Source organism: Miniopterus schreibersii (assembly GCF_964146895.1).
Source record: "Miniopterus schreibersii genome assembly, chromosome: 15".
In the NCBI taxonomy this organism is placed as follows: Eukaryota; Metazoa; Chordata; class Mammalia; order Chiroptera; family Miniopteridae; genus Miniopterus; species Miniopterus schreibersii.
Genome location: NC_138115.1, coordinates 50,579,362 through 50,601,556, shown reverse-complemented (window position 1 = coordinate 50,601,556; position 22,195 = coordinate 50,579,362). Strand labels below are relative to the sequence as shown.

Below are 22,195 nucleotides of genomic sequence, written 5' to 3'. Positions count from 1 at the left end.
CTGAATGCAGCCCAGCCGGTGGGGTCCCTCCCGTGGCCCGCCCCTTCCTGCCAACCAGACCCAGGCATTCAGTCCCACCTCGCCTGCACCCTGGGGCTGCCAGGCTGATCTTTGCCAGGCTGGGCGGTCCAGCAGCAGCTCGAGCAGTGACGGGGAACCAGATCAGAGTCTAGTTTCACTTTCATTTTTGCTTTCCCCGGGGTGAGAGAGGAGCCAAGAGGAAAGCTGTCAGCGGCAGTATCGTTCACTCCCTTAGCCCAGCGCCTGCCCGCAGTAGCCACAGCTGGGCGCTGGCCTCTCCGGGCAGCTGTGGGCAGGGAGGGACCCGCTCGACCAGCGCTGGAGCCTGTTGCCCAGCCCCAGGCCTCAGGATGGACGCCCCGGGCTCCCCCAAGTTGCTGGATGAGGAGCTGTACTCTCGGCAGCTGTGAGGCCCGAGGTGGGGAGGGGCGGGGGGTGGTCTTCTGACCTCTGAGCTCCAATTCACCTGCCCTCTTACTTCCATCCACAGGTATGTGCTGGGCTTGCCGGCCATGCAGAGGCTTCGGGAGGGTAAGGTCCTCTTGTCGGGCCTTCAGGGCCTGGGAGCTGAGGTGGCCAAAAACCTGGTCCTGATGGGCGTGGGCAGCCTCACTCTGCACGATCCCCACCCCACCTGCTGGTCCGACCTGGCTGCCCAGGTGAGGGTCCTGGGAGGTAGCGGGTTCACAGACCATGGAGGGAGTAGGACCCAAGCTGGACTGGGTCTCTCTCTAGTTTTTCCTCTCCGAGCAGGACTTGGCAAGGAGCAGGGCTGAGGCATCTCAAGAACATGTGGCAAAGCTCAACGGAGATGTCCAGGTCCACGTCCACATAGGTGACATCACCGAGGACCTGCTGCTGGACTTCCAGGTTCCCCCCAGCCCCACCCCCCAGGCCAGTGAGTGCCCTTCTCCGGCCTTAGCTGCAGGGTGGGCTGGGCAGTGGGCTGGCCCTGCTGATCCTGACGTCTGCCCAGGTGGTGGTGCTGACTGCCTCGACCCTAGAGGAGCAGCTGAAGGTGGGCGCCTTATGCCACAAGCACCGAATCTGCTTCCTGGTGGCTGACACCCGGGGCCTTGTGGGGTAAGACCGCCTGCCACACCTGCCACCTCAGAGAGCAACTGGTCCCAGTGCTGTCCCCAGTTCCAGGCTTGCTCGAGTGCCCCTGCACCCAGCCCCTGGCCTATCTCAGCATCACCTTTGGACTCTGGTCTCCAGTTCCACCCCTCTGCTTCCTCTATCCCCCCTCGGGATGTGCTCCAGTAACTCCCTCAAACTTCAGCTCCCAAGCCTCTCCTGGCATCTTTCCTGATTCTGGCCCCTAGTGTCTCCCACCCTTCACCACAATCGTAGTGGTGGTTAACCTCTGAGCCATCTCAGGGACCCCAACCACCCCACCCCACCCCACCCCAGGCAGTTGTTCTGTGACTTTGGTGAGGACTTCACTGTTCAGGACCTTACAGAGGAAGAACCCCTGACAGCTGCCATCCAGCACATCTCCCAGGTGGGTGCAAAGGTATGAGTGGAGGAGGGGCTGCCAGAGCCTGTGGAAGGCAGGTACAGCCACCCCTGAGCCAAGCCATCTCTTATCCAGGGCTCCCCTGGCATTCTCACTCTGAGAAAAGCGGCTGATGCCCGCTTCTTCTGTGATGGGGATTTGGTGACTTTCTCGGGGATTGAGGGCATGATCGAGCTCAACGGCTGTGCTCCCCGGTGCATCCGTGTGCAGGGTAAGCCAACTCCACTCCAGTCCCAGGCTCAGCCCCCACGCTCCCACTGGGGACAGACACAGTCTGGTCGGGTCCTTGGGGATAGGTTCTCCCCCTGCCTTCTTCAGAGTGGGGCAACGTCAAGGACACAGATGCAAGATAGGACGGGGTGTGGGGAACTCCTCATGTTCAGAGGTCACACTAACTAGGCTGGATGTCCCCCAGATGATGGGACCTTGGAGATTGGGAACACAGCAACTTTCTCCCGTTACTTACGTGGTGGAGCTGTCACTGAGGTCAAGAGATCCAATACTGTGAGCCATGTGAGTGCAAATTCTTCTGAGGTGGGGGAACGTGGGAGACTCAAGGGGCCCACAGTGTCCTGGACCTGTCCCTGAGCCCAGTGCCCCCTGCAGAAGCCCCTGGATGCAGCCCTGCTCCAGCCCCGTGTGGTGGCCCAGAGCTCCCAGGAAGTTCACCGTGCCCACTGCCTGCACCAGGCCTTTCGTGCCCTGCACAAGTTCCAGCACCTCAGCGGCCGCCCGCCCCACCCCTGGGATCCTGTGAGTAGCCCCATTGCTCCTCCCTCCAGCCTCTGTCTTGGAGTCTCAGCTGCTGGGAGGCAACAATGATGATCTCACAGATGCCAGTTTGAATCCCAGAGGCAGTTTCCTATGCATATAAAGGAGAGCCTGGGGCCCTGGAAGCCTGGGGACCTTGCTACCTCCTGACCCCTCAGATCTGGGCTGGAAGCTGCGCCAGGGCCACTGTCTGGCGCTGGGCGTCCTCTGCTGGGACTGCACAGTCTGGCAACTGGGCCCCTGTCTGCCTTCCCACTCAGGCTTCTGCTTCCTTTTCTGTGGAACAGGGTGGGTGGCTGCCTGAAAGACTTGAGTGGGGAGTGGAGCTCAGGCCGGGGCTGCTGTGCCTACGGAGTTCTACCTACAGGCTGATGCAGAGACGGTGGTTGGCCTGGCCCGGGGCCTGAAACCACTGAAGGGGACAGAGGGAGAGCCATTGGAAGAGCAGCTGGATGAAGCTATTGTGCGGACAGTTGCCCTGAGTAGTGCTGGTGTCTTGAGCCCCATGGCATCCATACTGGGTGCAGTGGCTGCCCAAGAAGTGCTGAAGGTGGGTGCAGGCACAGGCAGGGAGGGATGCAGAGGTCACTGTGGGTGCCAGAGGGTGCCCAACTCCAGACAGTGTCCCCGGAGGCTCCATCAACCTGGGTGTAGCCCCCAGCCCGGGTCTGAGGGGTTAGGAGGTGGCAGGAGGCCCTAAAGTGCTGGCTTCTAGGCAATCTGCAGGAAGTTCGTGCCCCTGGACCAGTGGCTGTATTTTGATGCCCTCGATTGCCTCCCGGAAGACAGGGATCTCCTCCCCAATCCTAAGGACTGCGCACCGGTGAGAGCCTGCGGTGGGGTGCACGCCTTATCCAAATTCAGGACTAGGGGAGGAACAGGAGGACCTGTCCCAAGGTCCTGACCTTGAAAACCCAGTGGAAGAGGGACACGCGGCACAGGCCAGCAGCCATCACTGACCGGTGCCTGTGTCCCCTAGAGAGGCTGCCGCTATGACGGGCAAATCGCGGTGTTTGGGACTGTTTTTCAGAAGAAGCTGAGCCACCAGCACTACCTCCTGGTGAGCTGCGTGGCGAGGTTGGGAGTGTTTGTGGGAGGGCCAGGCCTGGCCCTCTGGCTAAGGCCGCTCCTGCTGCAGGTGGGTGCCGGTGCTATTGGCTGCGAGCTGCTCAAAGGCTTCGCCCTCGTGGGCCTGGGGGCTGGGGGCAGCGGGGGCCTGACTGTTGTCGACATGGACCACATTGAGCGCTCCAACCTCAGCCGTCAATTCCTCTTCAGGCCCCAGGACATTGGTGTGAGTGCCCCCCCAACGCCCCCTGTTCTGGACTGTCCTCCACAATGCCCTCCGCCCCCCACCCAGCGCCCTCCTGCTTCCCTCTCAGAGGCCCAAAGCAGAGGTGGCTGCCGAGGCTGCTCGCCGCCTGAACTCAGACTTGCGGGTGACCCCGCTCACCCACCCTCTGGATCCCACTAAAGAGCACATCTACGGGGACGACTTCTTCTCCCGTGTGGATGGCGTGGCTGCCGCCCTGGACACTTTCCGGGCCCGTGAGTTCTTGACCTGGGAACTCAGCCCCTCATCCAAGGCTGTGCCAGGCCCACTCCTCACCCTCTGCCTCCTTGCCAGGGTATTATGTGGCTGCCCGCTGCACCCACTACCTGAAGCCACTGCTAGAAGCGGGCACGCAGGGCACCCTGGGCAGCGCTTCGGTGTTCATGCCCGACGTGACTGAGGGCTACAGAGGCCCCGCCTCTGCTTCTGCTTCTGAGGGCGCCCCCCAGGCCGTCTGCACCGGGCACCACTTCCCCACCACGGCTGAGCACACCTTGCAGGTGGGAAGCGCCCTGGGGACCCCTCTCCCCAGGGCTCAGACCTGAGCTGCAGACCTGTTCCCCACCTGACACTTTATGGTTTCTTCCTCCCCACAGTGGGCCCGGGATGAGTTTGAGGGACTCTTCTGTCTGTCTGCCGAGACCATCAACTGCCACCAACAGTAAGGCCACCAACAAGGGAGGATGTGAGCCTAGGGCCCCTAACACCAGAGTCTTTGGGACTTAACCTCAGACATCCTCCCTCTCCACAGGGCACTTACTTCGCTGGCAGACAGGGACAGGCCACACTTGCTGCCCCGGCTGCAGGGGGTGGTGGGCGTCCTGGGACATCGTCCACAGAACTGGCAAGACTGTGTGGTGTGGGCCCTCGGCCACTGGCACCTGTGCTTCCATGATGGCATCATGCAGCTGCTTAGGCACTACCCACCTGACAAAGTGGGTAGCTAGGGTGCTGGAGGCTGAGGGCTCAGAGTGACTGAACTGAGCCCAGCAGCATCCGTTTCCTTAGGTGCTTAAGGATGGAACACTTTTCTGGTCAAGTCCCAAACAGTGTCCTCAGCCCTTGGAGTTTGACGCAAGTCAAGTGAGTGGGGTCCCTTGGGAGCCCCAAGATGGCAATGTGGCCCCTGAGAGCAGAAGTGGGCGCCTCTGCATTCTGCACAGGTGCTGAAAGATAGGGCCAGGTTTGGGCACATGTGGGCATCCACATGTGAGGCAGAGGCAGGCACTCAGACGCATCCACAAGTGGGTGGTGACCTCTACCCTGTGCACCCACGCACGCTCGCGCACACCTGTGCATCGGCCCCTGCTCTTGATCTGACTGCAGGACATGCACCTCCTCTATGTGCTGGCAGCAGCTAACCTGTACGCCCAGATGCATGGGCTGCCTGGCTCAAAGGACCAGCCTGCGCTCAGGGAAATGCTGGAGTTGCTGCCACTTCCTGTCTTCCAGCACTCGGACCCCACCTTTTCTGGTGACCTGGCTTCTAGTGACACAGAGCTTGGTGAGGTCCCTGGCCCTACCTACACCCATGCTGCCACCCAAAGGCTTGCCACTGCCCTCAGCCTGTGTAGGAGAAAGAGAGGGCCTGGGAGCCCTGCAGCCAACTCACTACCTCTCAGCTCATCCTCGGGCCCTCAGTAGGCCCTCTCCCTGATGCCCACCCCACCCCCACCCCGACCTTCATTCCCTTGGCAGGTTTTTAACACAAAACACAAACCATTGGGTCCTGACGACCACTTATCTATGGCCCCCAGATGAGGACACAGTCACACAGCACGCACACATGCATGCAAACACAGGCACACACAGCACACACACATGCTTGCAGACACAGGCACACAGCACGCACACATGCACACGAACACTGGGTGGGTGGGGGCTGCTGGAGAGGAGATTGTAGCATCAACCAGAGGCCCTCCTGAAAGGGGTGGAGACCGTGGGCTTGGCAGAGACCTAGATGAGGCCCAGGCTCCAGGAAGAATGCAGGAGATGAGGCTAAGGGCTGTCCCAACGCCTCCTTCCCCGACAGACCCCGGGCGGGTGGAGAGACTGAGTGTCGCCCTGCAAGACTGGAGTGAGGGCTCCCCACTGAAGCCCCTGAGGTTTGAGAAGGTGGGCGCCTAAGTGGGGGAGAAGGGCTAGGCTGGGGAGATTGTTGGGGAAGGTCAGGAACTAAGAAGGTAGCTTTGGAGCCCGTTGGCCCCAGTTCTCCCCTCAGCAAGACCCCAGGAGCAGCTCACCTTCCCTCAGCTGATAAGCGGGGAGATGCGAGTATCCACTGTAAGACCTGTGCAGCGGCACATGGTCGGTCATGGTGAGAGGCATGGGGCAGTGTTAACACTATTGTGACTTGAATCTCATAGGACGATGACAATAACTTCCACATAGACTTTGTGACGGCAGCAGCAAGCCTTCGAGCTCAGAACTATGGGATCCTACCAGCCAACCGCACCCAGGTAACCCTGCCCCTTGGGACTCCAGCATAGAGGTGAGGGGGTCAAACCCTAGCCCTACACCCTGGTCCCACACCCAGTCTCCTGTCCTTGGCAGAGCAAGCGAATCGTGGGCCAGATTATCCCAGCCATTGCCACCACTACAGCGGCTGTGGCGGGCCTGCTGGTCCTGGAGCTGTTTAAGGTGGTGGGCGGGCCCCGGCCCCGCAGCGCCTTTCGCTGCAGCTACCTGCGTCTGGCTGAAAACTTCTTCAGCCGCCATGTGCCCCCTGCCCCAGCCATCCAGACGGTGAGCTCCCGACACCCCACCCACACCAAACCTGGGTTTTCCCTGCGCCTACCCAAAGAGGCCCTACTCCAGCTTCTGGTTTGCAGCAAGACCCAGACTCTTAAGTCTGCCTTCAGCCCCCTTCCTGCTGCCCCGAAGCCAGACTGGGACCTGTCAGACACAGGAAGTAGCCATCAGCCACCCCCACCGCCCGACGCTCTGCTGCCCTGGATCTGGGGGAGCTGCAGCTTTAACTCATTAGTGAGCCAGACATCCCCCACAGCCCCCTCCTCCCCAGGAGCCCCTGAGGGGGAGGTGATGGGGAGGGGGGACTAGGGCCCCAGCCCCAAACAGAGCCTAACATCAGCCTCAGCTAGCATGGCATGGGGATCCTGACCTGCCTCAGCCAAACTGAATTAAAGGGCACTCAGCTCCCTGTTGCCACGGGTGTGGGGTCTGCAGCCCCGTGGGAATGTATGCGTTCATGTCACAGGTGTGAGTGTGCTGGGGCCAGGCATCCCTGGCCTTCCCTGGCCCTGTGTTCTGTGGGCATGGAGGGAGCATGCTTGTACATCTGTGCACCAGATGGGAGCACAGGGCTCTTCTTCAGTGTGGGCTCTCATGGGTGTGCATGTGAGTACACATGTGGGTGTTCCTGGGCTTGTGTGCATATGTTCCTGCGAGTGTGGGGCTGTGAATGGCCCTGGCTGTGTGCCCAGCCTCTGCAGTACTCAGCTTTTCCTGGGGGCACAGAAGAGGGGGTGGAGAGAATGTCCTCACCAGGGTAGAGGGGAGAGGTCATGGGCTAGCACTGGGCTTTTGCTTAGTAGCCCCGGGGGCCCTCAGGGCACAGCACACAGAGCCCCTTTGTGAGGGCCCTGCCTCTAGTTAGCACACAGGCTGCCTTTGTCCATGGTGGAGGGGGAAGGAGGAGGTCCCCCCCATCTCACCTCTGGTCTCATCTCAGCTTGACCCCACTATATTGTCTGGGGGCGTTGGCAGGATCTCATGTCCTGGTCCCTGGCTGCCTGCCACCCTTTTGCCCTCAGCTCAGGGTGCTAGAACCCCAAGACTCTTGAAATAGGGAAGAAAAGAAGGGACAGGAAGAAGAGGCCTCTGTGGACTGTGTCCCTGCTGGGGTTGCCAGCCAGTGGAGTCCCAGTGGTCACTGTGCCCCTTGCCCCTTTGTGTCCATGAGTAGTCCAAGGCCCTGGCAGTACAGGATGAGGGGACAGGATGTACACCCCCTTTCCCAGCTCCCAGACTTGCACTGAGGAATAAGCTGCTTTATTGGAGACTTCAACCCAGGGGCCCTGCTCCACTTCCTCAGGAAGCGCCGCCCTGCCCCCCTCCCCTCCTACACACACCAGCCTGTGTGATGGATCACTCGTTTCCCTGTGTGGGGGCCCCATAGCCCCGTTTCCTGTGCTGGCCCCAGCATGGGCTGGGAGGGTGCTGAGACTCTGGGCCCAGATCCCACCTTCCACCCCCACCCCCTGGCTTCTGCTTCCTGCCTCTGGTCCAGCTCCTCCTCCAGGGAAGGGGCCATTGGCTGCTGGTAGCTAGGGTAGGGAGAGGGTGTATGTGGGAAGCTTCTCACTCCTCCCCACTGCGCCCCCCAGTTCCATCGCCTGACCTGGACCTGTTGGAGCCGCCTGACGGTGCCTGCTGGGCAGCCCGAGAGGACCCTGAGGTCACTCCTGGACCATCTCCAGGTGCGCCTTTTTCTTCCCTACCCCCAGGCCTGGCCCAGCCTGACCCAGCTGGCACCTGACCTGTCTCTTTCTAGGAACAACATGGGCTGAGGGTGAAGATGCTGCTGCAGGGCAAGGCCCTGCTCTACTCGGCAGGATGGTCGCCTGAAAAGCAGGCCCAGTACCTGCCCCTCAGGTGAGCCACACGGGGCTTCAGCCAGGCTTTGTTCTGTCCCTGGAGGTGGGAGGTGGGGGACCCGAAGCCTTTCCTCTTCCCAGCCCTATTTGCACCCCTCACACCTTCCTTTTGCCAAATGGAGTCAGCAAATGGGCTGGGGGTGGGGCGAGGGCCCAGAGCCTGAGGAGGGGCCTCCAGGAGCTGCCTGCTTGGCCAGCCCCACCAGCCCCTCCACACCCTGCTCAGCGCCCCCCTTCATAGCCCACTCCCGGGGGACTAGCCCTTTCCTGCCTCCTGCCTGCCCCGCCAGCTGCTCCGAAAATAGTTTCAGATGTTTCCTGTCTTGAGCTGCTCCTGCTCCTGGCTCAGGCTCCTTATGGCCCATCAGCACCCCTAGCCCATGGTCACTCTCTGCCTGCCACTGCTCAACTACCCCCCCCCCCATGCCACCAGGGTGACAGAACTGGTGCAGCGGGTGACAGGCAAGCAGGTGCCTGAGCCTGGGCAGCGGGTGCTGGTGCTGGAGCTCAGCTGTGAGGGTGAAGACGATGACACTGCCTTCCCGCCCCTGCACTACAAGCTGTGACAGGCAGCAGCTCCACCACCTCTACCGAGCTCCGCATCCGGAGCCCACAGTAGGCACTCAATAAATGCTTGGTGAAGGAAGGCGTAAGCAGAGGCTGGATGATGGGACACTGGTTGGTAACAAGGGCACACAGGAAAGCCCTGGAAGGAGGGAAAAGGCTTTTTACATTCGCCTGCCTGGGCTGTGCCCCCAAGGGCTGGAGCTGCCTTCCAGGGACTCAGGCGTATGGAACCAAGGACAGTCCAGAGAAAGGCCTTTATTGTCCCAGGCTGAGGATAGGGTCAGAGGTAGCTGACAACCTCATTACAGATGATGGGCTGCCGGCTGCGGCAGCTCATAAGGGCTGCAAAGCGTGAGACGTCTGCAGGCAGTTCGGGTTCCGCTCGAGGTGGGCATGACAGTCGTTTTCCTGCCATGGCTGCCCGGCGGGCCCTGGCCAGCTGGCGCCGCAGCTGCTCAGAGAGGCCAAGCAGGAACTGGGGGGGCCGAGCGCGGACACGGGGCCCACTCACACTGTCCCCCTCACCTGCTGCCTCGGGCAGCTCCATCCAGTTGTGCACCAAGTCAGCGAAGCAGTTGTCCCCCAGCACCAGGGGCTGGCGACTTCGACCTCTGCTCAGCAGGGCTGCTGTCCAGTCCTCAGCTTCCAGGCCCCGCCAATGCTCCAGGCAGGCATCTGGGGTGGACTTGGGCCGTGGGCGGTGAGCAGGAGGTGCCCTGGCCGCTGGGGCTCCGCTGTCCAGGGGGACGCCACTGGCTGAGAGGTGCTGTCTGTGGGGGCGCCATGCTGGGGGTGCCGGATGCTGGACTGCAGGCAGCTCTTCCTCTCTCCATGTGCTACCTGACACCTCAGAGAAGCCCGAGTCCCAGTCCAAGGTGTGCTCCCTAGGGCCCTCCAAGGCGACACTCCTGTCTCCTGTCACCACACCTTCTTCCAGCTCTTCCTCCACACAGCACACGGGGTCCTCTTCCAAGGCATCTGAGGCCCTGAGCCGGTGGCGGACGCCTGGGGCTGGTTTGCGGGGTGGCGGGAGGGGGCCAGGCATGGGGGGTGAGCCTGTGTCCCGGCCACACGGCTGTGGAGGAAGAGGGCAGAAGTTGGAGGGTCAGTGCCGGTCACCCTCCCTGCCTGGCCAGGCCAACCCCAGAACAGAAGGCCCGGGAGGGCTGGACAGCAAGGCCTCTATTGAGCACAGGGCATGGGGGCGCTGGCACACGAAGCTCGTGTGGCTCCCATAAGCCGACCTGGTGGCAGTCTGGCAGGCTGCAGCACGCAGAGCTGGGCAAGTCAGCACCCGCCACCGCCACCGGGGCGGGAGGCAGGGTTGCGGGCCGGAATCGGGAAGTAGGTGCTGCTCAGGGCTGGGGGCTGGGGTGCAGCATCCCTTGCCCCCTGAGGGATTCAGCTCCCCAGAGCGATAGAGCACTTGCCAGGCGAGGGGGGAAGGAAGGGGGGAGAGGAAGGAGGTTCCGGCAAACCTGGGATAGGGGGCACCCCAGCAGCGCCAGCACCCCTTTCGTCCCTCGAAGTCTCAGTTCCATCCCAAAAGAGGTTCCCCCCTCCCCCCAGCTCCCTCCGAAGCCCCGGCAGCTCGGCCAGCTGGGTGGCTGTTACTTGATGCCCAGCGCGGCTCCCAACCGTCCGAAATCCGACGCGGGCCATCTGGGCCGCTCCACCCCCATCCCGCCTTGGGCGAGCACTGGGGACGGCCCCCCACCCGAGTGTCGTTCGGGCCGATGGCAGCCACGCACCCCACACGCGTCCTTAAGGGTCACAGCGCTTCCCAGCCTCACCAGTTCCCAGCGGAGCTGGCCCAGGAAGCCGTCCAGCCGCGCGCTGTGCATGCCCGCGCCGGAGCCCCCCGGCCGGCCCGCCCCGGGGCGGCCCCCGCGCGCGGCGCGCTCTGCCCAGCGCCGCGGCTCCTCGCTCCGCGCAGCTCCCGCGCCGCCGCCGCCCCAACATCTGGCAGCCTCGGCCGGCCCCTGGCGCCGCAGCCCGTGGGGCCGGGGCGGGGCTGCCGTGGCCCCGCCCCAGGCCGGCCGGGTGGGTGAGCCCCACGCCCACTACCCACTCCGCGGCCGGGGCGGGGCTGCCGCTGGAAGCCGCGCGGGCTCGGGCCGGGGACTCCCCGACGCCCTGCGCCGTTGCGCTCGCTCCGCTTCGCCGCGTGGCCCGGGACAAGCCGCTTCCCCACGGTGGCCTCAGTTTCCCCATTTCGACCAAGACAGAAGGGCGGTCCCTCCCGCAGGGGCCTCTCGGGCGCGGGTCCCCCGGCTGCACCCTTGCGCCGGCAGAGCGCCCCCGGGCGCCGGGCCTCGGGACCCGACCCACTGAACGCGCGCCTGGAGCGGGCCAGGACAATCCCTGGAAGTGAGGGGCGGGCCCGGCCCCTCCGAGGACTCGGGTAGCAGGGGACGTCGCGCGGCACCGGGGACGGACCTCAGCCGAGGCCCAGCCCCGCCCTCTCCGTCCCGCGCCCGGGCCCAGCTCTGCGGGGCCGCCCTCTAGCGGGGAGCGCGCGGGTGGCGGGGATTCCTGCGGCGGCGTCTGCACCCCCTCCGGCGGCCCGCGGCGGCCCCCACCCAGACGGGGCTCCGGGGGTGAGGGCGGCGCTCCCGGCCCGAATGGTCAGAGCCTGCCCCCTGGGGCGCCATGATTCCAGGCTGGGTTTAGGACACTAACTGGAGACAGACCAACCAGTCAGTAGACAGAAAGATACCTAGGTAATGAGGGCGAGGGGCTAACTTGGGAAGTGGCATTCTGTGGGGGATCTGGATGAGCCACCGTGGGGAGATTAAGAGGAGGGGCACTCTAGGCGGAGGAATCAGCCGGTTAAGGGCCCTGAGAGGACAGGAGGTGGCCAGGCTTTGTTCTTGGTGTGATGGGAGCACTCGAGGCTTCTGAGCAGGGAATGACCTGGGCTGGCTTCTGTTCAGGTGATCCCAGATGTTCTGGGAGAACCCTCTGTAATCAGAGTGGAGGTTCCTGCCCTCATCCAGCATGGGAAGGGAGGGTGTGGGCCTCGGTGGGGCTGATGAACAAAAGGGGGTCACTTTGGGGTATGTTTTGGAGCTAAAATCAAGCCTTGGTGATGCATGAATATGGGTAGAGAAAGGGCATCAAGCATGACTCCTAGATTTCTGGCCTGAACATCTGCTTGGATGGGATTATCATGAATTGATCCAGGAAAGACTGGGTTTGGGAAGGAAAATCAAATGGTCATTTTTGGCCATGTTACCCTTGAGATGCCTGTTAGACATCCAAGGGGAGATGCGGGGTCAGCCACTGGGTGTGGGACTCTGGAGTTTGGGAGAGAGATCAGTACTGAAGGCTTGGATCTGGGAGGCAGAGCGAGTGGGTGGTAGTTAAGGCCATGTGCCCAGATGTGATGGCAAAGGTGAGTTCAGAAATTGGGGCTGAGCCCTGGAATACCCCACTGAGGGGAGGTAGGGCAGATGAAACAGAGCCAGCAAAGGAGCTAAGCAGGAGCTGCCAGGAAGGTAGAAGGAAATAGAGAGTGTGCCCTGGCCAGCTTGGCTCAGTGGTTGGGCATCGACCTATGAACCAGGAGGTCACAGTTCGATTCTAGGTCAGGGCACATGCCCGGGTTGCAGCTCCATCCCCAGTGGGGGGCATGCAGGAGGCTGCCTATCAATGACTCTCTCATCATTGATGTTTCTATCTCTCTTTTCCTCTCCCTTCCTCTCTCTGAAATCGATAAAAAAGATATTTTAAAAAATGTACTTAAAAAAAAAAAGAAATAGAGAGTGTGAGCATTTAGGAGCCACGGGGAATGAGCACTATATTGTACCGAGGAGGTGAGAGTGGAGAGAGAACTGCTGAACTTGGCAGTTTGCAGATCTCTGAGGACCCCAACCAGGGCAGTTTCATGGAAAGAGGGACAAGCTTGACTGTAGTGATTAGAAGAGAGAGTGAGAGGTAAAGAACTGGAGAGAGCAAATGTAGACAAGTTTTTAAGAAATGGCATATAAATACAACAAATCGACAACTCTCAAAGGTACAGCTCCATAAATATTAAAATCTGTAGACACTTGTGCAACTGTCACCCAGATCAAGAAATAAGATATCTCCAGCCACTCCAGGAGGACATTTTGTGCCCCCTCCATTTGATATCCCTTAAGATAACCACTGTTTGATTTCTATCATCAAAGATTCCTTTTGCTTGATGGAGGTAAACAACTTTTGAGAGATTTTGTTAGTGGTTGGGCTCAGATTTTGTAGGCAGATAATGTAACAGGGAGTGGGCAGCTAGAGTTCAGACTCTGTGGGGTAGCAAGTCCTGGGCCCTGCTCTGTCTCCAAGGACTGCATGACCAAGACTTCCCTGAGTCTCAGTTTCCCCATCAGAAGCATGATTCTCCTCTCACATCTCCTTTGGGTTGTAATAATGAATGGAAAAAATCATTGGCAGCAGTGAAAAAATGGGGTTTTACATGCCTTTGGATGCCTGTCTGGAGCGTAGAGCTCAGTCGCAGGGGTGGGTGGGGCTGCAATCTGGGAGGCCCAGGAGTCCCGCCCACCCAGTGTGTTTGAGCAACTCACCTGGCAACAGGTGGGCCTGACAAACACGTCTGATTTTCCAGAGTCTCCTCTGCTCGCTTTATCTTTAGGACATCATGGTGCTGTTCAGGCCCCTGGCACTTCTTCTTGCTCTGGTTGTCTCTGGTGAGGAGCTGTTGGGGAGGGACCCCAGTTCTCCCCTCGATACTCCAGTGGAGTGGAGTCCTGAGCCTTCTCAGATAAGCTACCACGGAGGGTAGGGGCTGGGGGGAAGCCAGGAAAGGGTAAAGTTCTGAACCCCTAACCCTCATTCATATCTTGGCCTCTTCCTCAGCTAAATCCTCACTCCCAATCTGTGAAATGAGCTGACCTATGGTTGGATGTGGGGGAAAAGGAAGGACTTTGGCTGCTTGGTCCAAAGTTATGGCCAGGCCCTGTGGCAGAAGGGCAGAACTATGCTCCTGTGTGTGCATGAGGGCCCTCCAGCCTGACTGTCTCTTCCTCACAGAACTGCATTGCCTGCCCTGGTTCGTAAATATCTCTGAGAGCCAGGGGCCTGGCACCATCCTTCATTCTTTCACCTTGAACTGCACTTCTGCCATGCCCACCCTGAAGTTGCTCCATGTGCAGCCACCCACCACCTTCTTCAACCCACCCAGCTTGGCCAAGTTGCAGGAGATCTATGTGGGACTGGTAGGGTCATGGGCACAGCTGGGGACCAGAGAGAAACAAGGCAGACCCTACATTCACAAAGCCAGAGGTGGTGCAGGGGGAGGAAGAGCCTGGGCCCCATATGGCACTTGCCCATCTGTCACAGTTGACCTTGAGCAGCTCAGCCCGGCTGGATGCCCTGGAGGTAAACCACTATGAGCTCCAGCTGCAGTTAACATGTGGCAACGAAGTGATCAAGACCCTGCTCTTTGTGAATGTGCAGCGGGACCCTGACCATGTCCGGTGTGCTGGCCGATTTGTCAGCCCAGGTGAGGTCAGGGGCAGCAGGCAGGGGGTGGGCAGGCATGGCCTGAACACAGCCTCCCTGACCTCCCCTTTGGCCAGCTGGGGAAGTCATTCAGGTGCCGGAAACAGTCACACCTGGGGACCGGCTGTACACTTTGATACTCCCAGGCCTGGAACTCCAGGGAGCACAGGTAAGCCCAGCACATGGGAAGTGGGGGGCAGAATGCAAGAGGCATGGGGAGACCAGCCCCAGCCCCTAGCTGGCCAAGCACAGCCTGCAGAGGGACCGTTTAGTGTACAGCTGAGTCTCTGCATGATACATGTTCCTGGAGAGAGCTACTGAGGCCTCCTACTCATCAGTGACCATGGTTGTTCCTACAGGAAGCTCTCAGGCGCTGAGTTCTTTCAAGTTCTCCTGTGTGTTCTGAATTCCCCCATGAAAATCCTGTATCACTTTTGTAATGCAAAAAATATATTTTAAAAAACAAAGTAAATGGTTTAGAAACAGAAAGGATTAAGGATCAGGGCCAAGGGGGCCCGGGCTAGGATGTCAGTGGGGGAGGGGTATGGGAGACTGGGTGTGGGCAGGTACCTGCTGGGCTGTTGGGGATTTTGACAGGGATGCTTGGGGCACTGGGGCCTGGGGATGGGGACTCCAGCATCTCTGTCCTTTTAGATAAACATCACCAGTGCCCAGGACCCTCCACACTTCCCTGGACCTTTCTCCATCAGTAGGCAGGGTTGGTTGCGGGCACCACCCCAGGGCCTCAAAGGGCAGGCTCAAAAGGTGAGCATGACTCGGGACCTGGGGATATCCATGGATTGGGCATACAATGGGCAGAGCCACCTCCTGGAAATCTGCTTGTTCTTGGCCTCCGGGGACTCCTCCATTATGCTACCTCTCCGAGACACCTCCTGCACCTGCACTGCTGCCCCGTGCTGGCGGTCCTCCCGCCTCCGCCTGGTTCAGTGCTGGGCTCTGGATTCCAGAAAGAGGGATCCCTGGCCCTGGGAGGTCATGATGCCTCAAACAGAAAGGAGTGTTCAGAGCAGTGACACAGGAAAAGAAAGTTCTGGGTAAAGTGGCTAGTGCAGTCTGAAGGAGGTTGAAGTTCCTTTTTTAAAACTTCTGCGTCTTAGCGACTGGCTCTTGCAACTCTGAGATGGTAAGTCACATCATGACTGACTCAAGTGTTACTCTTTTGGGGGCTGTTTGCATCCTAATAGAAGCATTAAGGGCCCAAGAACGGGACTCAGAGGAATATTTGTCAGCAGAATGACACGCCTTGGGAAGGAGTGAAGGGTGGGGCTCCTTGTGGAGGTCCTGAAGGGGGTCTGCCTGTCCGAAGAGAAGGCTGGGCACAGACATGCAGGTGGAGGCACGCAGTCGTTCCCCCCTGTTCTGTGTGAGTGCAGATCTTCCAGCTTCAGATCCTGGTGACCTTTGGGCCAAGCCGAAGCTGCCGTGGGATGCTGATAGTGAAAGTTTTGCCTGTTCCCTCCAGCCAGGTCTCCTTCCCGTAAGGCTCCCCGACCCTGGGACAGCGGGGCTGGTAGGGCCTAGCCGGGGGGAAGTAGGAGTAGGTTAAGGTGGGGCTGCTGTGGTGTCCCAGCTGGCTCCATAGGAGGGAAGTCCCAGAGGAGGGGCCTGGGGACGGCGCTGGGGATCGGGGGTGGGGTGGGGTGGGGCAGAAGCCGGTGCCCCCTTTTGGTTTAGGGAGCAGAACCAGAATATCACCATCCCCGAGGACCTAGTCCCTGGGAGTAAGGTGGCTCAGGTTCAGGCCCTGGGCTTGGACGTGCGCTACGAAATCCTCTCGCCCGTGCCCAGCCCGCTCTTCTCCATCGGACGCGGTGAGGCGCGTGGAGGGGGGGCCGGGGGGCCTCTGCGGGTGGGCGGGAGGTTTTTCCAGCTACCTCCTCGCCTTTCCCGAGACACGAGGCTGGAGCCGAGGCAGAAACTGAGGCGAGGTGGCGTTTGGGGGGCCGGGCCCGCGTTGGAGGCGAGCCTTGCAGGAGGAGACTTGGGGTGGCCAGGCTCGCGCCCTCGGGGCCAGGGGGGCGGGCGGGAGGCTGGGAGCCGGGCTGAGCTGGGGGCGGGCGCGGGCCGAGCTCTGCGTCCCCTCCGCTCCCGCCCGGCCCAGCGGACGGCGTGCTGCGGACCACCGGGCCCCTGGACCTGGCCAGGGCCGCGGGCGCTGCGGTCACCGCGCTGCGGGTGAAGGCCTTCGAGCGGCTCCGGCCGTGGGCCAGCGAAGTGCTCGATCTCACCGTGAACGTGACCCGGGTGCGCCGCGCGCCCCCGCGCTGCCGGCCGGCGCTGCTGGTGTGAGTGTCCCCGCCCCCCCTCCCCCCGGCCGCGGGGCGCGCGGGGCGCGCGGATCTCCCCGCCAACGCGCGCCCTCTGTCTGTCCAGGACTCAAGTCCCCGAGACCGCGCCCGTGGGCACCCCGCTGAGCACCTTCACTTGCGACGCCCCCGACTCCCCCGGCGCCGCCCTGGACTACCAGCTGCGGCTGCACAGCCCTCGGGGCCGGACCAGCCTCTGCCTTAGCGACAGGGTTCTGGAGGTGCCTGGCGCCGGCCCCCAGACCTTCGTGCAGGGTGCTTGGGAAGCGAGGGGGCGCTTAGGGTCTGTGAGAGCCAGACCTTTGGGGGTGAAGGAGCTGGTGGTGGAGCCTGCCTGCTTTGAAGTCTGGAAAACAAGGGGTCAGGGTGATTATCTGTGGGTGCCCTGGCCTGGGGCAGCCCAGCGCGGCTCAAGGGTCTCACTCTCTGGTCCCTCTGCCAGGTGAATGCCACACTGGACTGTGACGCTCCCGGGGCCTGCTTGCAATACACAGCCTCCATCCTGGTGCTTGATGGTGGTCAGCCCCCGATGACCAGTGAGTGACCATACCGAGGCCTGGACAGGGCTGTTCTGTTCCCCTTTCTCTATTCTCAGGACAAGGTCAGCTCTTCTCCCTCAAAAACCAGTCGCGCTGCTTGTCTCCATTTCATACCCCTGGGCTGGGGCATCCCTCCTCTCCTAGACCCTCCCTCCCACCAGACCCTCTCCCTCCTTAGACCCCCCCCCAAGGGGCAGGGACATGTCTCCCTCCTCAGACTTTAGGGCAGGGCTGGGCATCCCAGGCCAGCTCCTTGACTGCCTAACGGCCTCCAGCTGAGGTGCCAGTACTGGTGATGGTGACACCTGCCAATGAGTTCTCCCCAACCTGCGTCCCGCGCACATTCCGGGTTCGAGAGGATGCAGGGCCCCGCACCCTGCTGGGCTCTGTGGTGGGCATGGACACGGATTACCCACACGACAGCGTTGAGTACTACGCCTCTGGCGGGCCTGCCACCTTTGCCGTGGACCGGCTCAGCGGTACTTCCTCCCCAGGACTGGGCCGGAGGGGTGCAGCCAGAGCTGACTGCAGGCTGAGGCTGTGCTCACTCCTTCCAGGAGAGGTTCGCCTCCTGGGGCCTTTGGACTATGAGCAGCAGAGGTTGTACAGGCTCCCTGTCCTGGTGACCGACCACAGCCAAGACCAGGACCCTACTCATCACCGCTCGGGCTCCTGTACCATTACCATCGAGGTTGAGGTAACTGAGCCCCAAGGCCTTGGAAAGAATTGGAAAGCGTTCAGATCTCCCTCTGGTTTTCTGAGCTCTCACTCTGTGCCTCAGCTTCCATTGGTTGACTGGAGGGTGGGTGGGGCCTCATGTGGAAAGCTCTGTAGCCTGCTGCCTGATACCTAGGCTCTAGCTGTGGCGGCAGGAGGCCGAGGGCTGGCCTGGGAATTTGGGGAGTGGGTGACCTGGCTACCTTCCTGCAGGACGTGAATGATCATGCCCCCAAGTGTGAGCCTCCATTCCAGGAACTCACCGTCTACACCTTCCCAGGCCGTAGCATGGAGGTGACCAAGGTGTCATGTCGGGTCCCTCAGGAGCCACAGCGCCTGGCCTTCTCCTATAGCATCGTGGGAGGTGAGGACCATGGGGGCCACCAGGATGCGGGAGAGGAGCAGGCAAGGCCAGCAGCGGTCCCCTTCTCCTGCCACTCTGCTTTCAGGCAATAGTCAAAGCCGGTTCAGCCTGCAAGGAGCTGTCCTGGTGCACAACGACCTCATGTTGGGGCCGCCCTGGCCAGAGCAGCCCCGTACCTATGAGCTCTTGATCCGTGTGGCCGATGCAGGGCCCTCCATCCCCCACCTCAGCACCACAACTACCATCATTGTGCATCTAGTTCCCCGGAGGGCCAGCACAGTGGCCACCAGCACCCATAGAGCCACAGTGAGGGGGGGTCCTCGGGCCCTTGAGGGGTGGGAGAGAGGGTCTTGGAGGGTGAGGAGGCCCAGTTTTCCAGGTGGAGCGTGGGGGCAGACATTCCAGAAGGAACCGTTGAGTGCAAAGAGCAACACAAGAGAGCAAATTTGGGGTGTTGGGGTGCCAAGCCCTTGGAGGGGTTTGAAGGCTGGATGGTCAGGGCATTTTGGCAGGGCCGTGATGAAGCTGTGGCCTCCATTTCAGGTGACTTCAATGATGACGCCCCTGCTTGTGACAGACACAGAGACTTTCTGGCAGCCGGAGCCCTGGTTTGTAGTGGTGCTGACAGTGACCAGTGCCCTTCTTCTCTTGGCTCTGGGCTGGCTCCTCAGCAGGCTTCTCCGAGGGTAGGGTGCCTATCCCTGTGCTCCCTGCCCACCCCCCCCAAGCCCACTAATGGACCCCATCTGTGGGAGGTGGTTTCGGCCCAGGTTTGATAACAATGCCCATGTGATGACCAGACAAACTGATATTAAGGAGTGCTGCCCTCCCCGCAGAGCTTGTCAGGTTGGAGGCAGAGAAACACTGGAAGGACGCTGTCTCCGTCATTGGCAGAGCCCAGTCTTGGAAAGGGGCGGGTGTGGCTGAGGCCCAGGGCTTGAGGCTCCGAGTGTTTCGTGCGTTTGCCCTATTGATCATCCCTGCCCTCCACCTGAAACTTGGCTTTGAGTTTCTTGTGGGCACAGAACTGAACCCAGGAGAAAGTGGGGGTAACAATGTGGACATAGTATACAGGCACTGGCTACCTCCAATACAAAGGGGGAGATGAATGGTGCTGGTTTCCGGAGCCAGCAGGTCTGCTGCCCTCATGCTTGGCCCTTCCTCCTGGCATTTCAGATTGGCCCAGGGGCTACAGGCACCAAGCAAACCAGCCCAGGCTCTGCTGCTAAACAGGTCAGCCTCCTCTGCATACCTCTATGCCTGGAAGTCCATTACTTAAACTCAGGCTGGGGCCCAGAGCCTCATCCTGCACTCCTGCTTTTACTTTGCCCCAGTATCCAGGGAACTGAGGGGTCCACGGAGGCACCAAGGATGGAGACACTCCAGGCACCCAGTAGCATCATGAGCCTGGTATGTCAACCCCCCATCCTGTGTAGTTGGGGCACAGAGGCTGCTCTAGAGTACTCTCCCCTGCCAAACCTGCCCCCTTCCCTACGGATGGCTACCTCTGTGGGAGCGCCCACCCCAGCACCATCAGGATGCAGCTCCTGACCCCATGGACAGGGTTCAACTCATGGTGTCCTCTTGTTTGTCCCTTCAGCAGCATTTTGATGGCAGAGCACAGGACTCCTGTGAGTCCCCCTCTTTCCAAACCATTCCCCACCTGGGCCCACTTTCTCTCCTTTCCCCATCTCAGTGTCTCCTCCTATCACCAGGCATCTACCATCCACTCTTTCCTTGAATGGGGTCTACTCTCACCCCCACTCACCTTTCAGCTGATGTTTGTCAAACACTTGTGGGATCAGGAAACGACTAGGAGCTGGTCTGGTTCCTGCCCATGAGGGTGGCAGGAGGGAGGTGGTGAGGAGAGAGACCCCCAGATACTCCACGGTCACCAATGAATTATGGCAGAGTAATCTGGCACTGGGCTTAGGGAGAGCTGGTGTCCAGTTTTGGGGAATCAGGGATGCTTCCTGTGCATTTGAGCCAGACCTCAAGGATTTTCTGAGAAAGGAGGGAGGGGACAGGTTGGATCAAGCAGAAGGGGGTGTCACACCAAGGGTTGGGACATCTCCTACCCTTAGGGGAGGGAGGCAGTTCTGCTGAGGCCAGCAGTGTCTCCTCTCTCTCCTGACCATCTGAGCTCAGATACAGGCAGAGATTACCTGTTCAACACACACACCGGAGCCTGGCGCTGGCTGTGAGGCCAAGAAGCTACTTCACTATGTGGGAATTTCTTCACGTGATCATGAGCCGTGTTTCAAAGTTGATTCGATAATAAACAAAATTGCAAACAGAAAAGTCTCAGCCTTGGAACCCACACGGGGGAGAAGCTCTGAAATCTGTGCTTCCTTGTTCTCCCTCGGAGAACTCCCTACCTCGGGGGAACACTCTAGGGAGTAGTAAGGTTAGTTCTAGGAAGGCAATGTACAATGCGCTGATGGACAGTGATTAACGCTCTGCCGAGTAAGAGTTTGTGAGTCTTGTTGGTGACTGTGCGGGCCTGTCCCCTCAGAGGCCGCCTGCTCTGGCAGGTGGAGAGGGCCCGGGAGCTTCCGTTTTCCACGGAAAGGGGGACACTGTTGGGGCAGGTTTGCCCACTGGGTGTGGAGGTTTCCTTGGGAAGGATCTGTAGTTTTTGCACAGAGGTGTGGGTTGGTGCAGACTTGAGGAGGCTGTAGCATGGCCGGCCATGGAGGGGTTGATGGTAGCCCTCGTCGGAGGGGCCGTTCCCATTTTCCCCTGATGTTTCTTCTGGTTCCTTGGCCCTCAGCTGTGCTGAGCGGCTGCACATAGCCAGGTGGCCTACAGTGACCTGCAGGAGGGCGGGTTCCGCTGGGTGCGGTGCTAGCCCACTTCCCATGCCCAGCCTGGGCATCAGGCCCCGGGATACTGCCAGCTCTCCGGAAGGACCTGCTGTCTGGTGGAGGCTAGCTTTACTGTGGCATCTCCAATTTCTCTCAGTCTTCTCCCCTCTGCCAAGTCTGTGGACCTGCATCTTCTCAGGGGACTGCAAGACCTGCCTTCCAGAGCCAGGTGGGGAAAGAAGCTGAGGGCCTCCTGTGGGAAAAACACACTTCACGGTGCGCCCTTTGGAGCGAGGGTGTCAGAGCTGGCCTTGGGGACAGAGTGGGAGAGCAGGCTGCCGCTGGAGGTGGTTGCAGGCTGACTTTCCCCAGCACTGACGCGGGCTCTACGGGCTCATTGAATCTTCATCTCTCAAGAGCCAGACTGTTACCCTCATTTTACAGGTGGTGCAACGAAGGCTCGAAAGTCACAGCGATAGCCAGTGCGGACACTTGGTGTGGACACGTGTAGAGGGTGCGACTGCATCCGGGCTCCTAACCCTGAAGCCAAGCCCGGGGGTAGGCGCTCTGCCTGGGCCACCGGGGATAACCTTCTTTCCAGGACTCACAGCTGGCCTCCGGGGCACATCGTGCCAGTCTCGGGCAAATATGTTGTCATAGGAACTCAAGACGAGATACTCTAGGGCAGGAAAGAGAGTTCCCGCTGTGCGCTGGGGCTGTGGTGGGGACTGAACCCTAGACAGAGGGACAAGCGTGGGGGATGGGCTGGGCACTGCTCGGGACGGCACAGCCCGCGGCACCTCGGGGCTGAGGAGGGCCGAGCTGGGGAAACCAACCACTGGGAAGGGGGCATTCAACCCTGGAGCCGGCAGGAGGAGGCACGAGACCCGGCGCCTCCACTTCCAGAGGTGGAGTGACCTTGGTCCCGCTTCCCCCTCGCACCTCAGTTTCCTCACCGGTGAACTGGGGACAGCAACCTCTCCCTTCCCAGGTGGGTGACCAAAAAAAAGCAAATAGCACACAACAGACATTCCCTAAGTGTGCGCGCGTGTGTGTAAGAAGACGCTGCGGGCCCGCACCACAGTCGCTCACGCAGAGACGCCAAGGGCGCTCCG

General features: G+C 60.7%; 3 protein-coding genes across 8 annotated transcripts; 2 read left to right on the top strand and 1 right to left on the bottom strand.

Annotated features, from left to right (window-relative positions):
- The first annotated feature begins 203 nt into the window (after positions 1–203).
- UBA7 (ubiquitin like modifier activating enzyme 7) lies at positions 204–8,922 on the top strand. 2 transcript variants are annotated; one of them, XM_081160514.1, is made up of 24 exons: positions 204–427; positions 512–680; positions 757–891; positions 998–1,104; positions 1,435–1,525; positions 1,616–1,751; positions 1,956–2,053; positions 2,147–2,293; positions 2,679–2,861; positions 3,027–3,134; positions 3,291–3,371; positions 3,450–3,605; positions 3,694–3,859; positions 3,939–4,144; positions 4,241–4,305; positions 4,396–4,579; positions 4,653–4,727; positions 4,971–5,148; positions 5,677–5,759; positions 6,011–6,103; positions 6,198–6,389; positions 7,991–8,083; positions 8,158–8,258; positions 8,694–8,922. In XM_081160514.1, exons 1-24 carry the CDS (start codon positions 372–374, stop codon positions 8,824–8,826), a joined length of 3,036 nt encoding a protein of 1,011 aa, XP_081016640.1. In that variant the 5' UTR covers positions 204–371; the 3' UTR covers positions 8,827–8,922. The 2 variants fall into 2 exon arrangements, with proteins under 2 accessions (XP_081016640.1, XP_081016639.1); XM_081160513.1 differs by lacking the exons at positions 4,971–5,148; positions 5,677–5,759 and having other exon boundaries at positions 212–427.
- Positions 8,923–9,062: 140 nt separating this feature from the next.
- Positions 9,063–10,834, bottom strand: INKA1 (inka box actin regulator 1). 3 transcript variants are annotated; one of them, XM_081160414.1, is made up of 2 exons: positions 10,579–10,834; positions 9,063–9,902 (listed from the first exon to the last, which is right to left on the bottom strand). In XM_081160414.1, exons 1-2 carry the CDS (start codon positions 10,669–10,671, stop codon positions 9,108–9,110), a joined length of 888 nt encoding a protein of 295 aa, XP_081016540.1. In that variant the 5' UTR covers positions 10,672–10,834; the 3' UTR covers positions 9,063–9,107. The 3 variants fall into 3 exon arrangements, with proteins under 3 accessions (XP_081016540.1, XP_081016539.1, XP_081016541.1); XM_081160413.1 differs by having other exon boundaries at positions 10,621–10,718; XM_081160415.1 differs by lacking the exon at positions 10,579–10,834 and adding an exon at positions 10,306–10,550.
- Positions 10,835–13,382: 2,548 nt separating this feature from the next.
- CDHR4 (cadherin related family member 4) lies at positions 13,383–20,570 on the top strand. Of its 3 annotated transcripts, none has more exons than XM_081160412.1 (19): positions 13,383–13,512; positions 13,856–14,040; positions 14,165–14,327; positions 14,404–14,495; positions 14,981–15,091; positions 15,730–15,824; positions 16,022–16,158; positions 16,449–16,632; positions 16,721–16,874; positions 17,096–17,189; positions 17,468–17,671; positions 17,750–17,889; positions 18,123–18,273; positions 18,359–18,579; positions 18,817–18,959; positions 19,450–19,506; positions 19,608–19,683; positions 19,877–19,904; positions 20,422–20,570. In XM_081160412.1, exons 1-19 carry the CDS (start codon positions 13,464–13,466, stop codon positions 20,475–20,477), a joined length of 2,340 nt encoding a protein of 779 aa, XP_081016538.1. In that variant the 5' UTR covers positions 13,383–13,463; the 3' UTR covers positions 20,478–20,570. The 3 variants fall into 3 exon arrangements, with proteins under 3 accessions (XP_081016538.1, XP_081016537.1, XP_081016536.1); XM_081160411.1 differs by having other exon boundaries at positions 15,721–15,824; positions 19,874–19,904; XM_081160410.1 differs by having other exon boundaries at positions 15,721–15,824; positions 19,877–20,507.
- Positions 20,571–22,195: the final 1,625 nt, after the last annotated feature.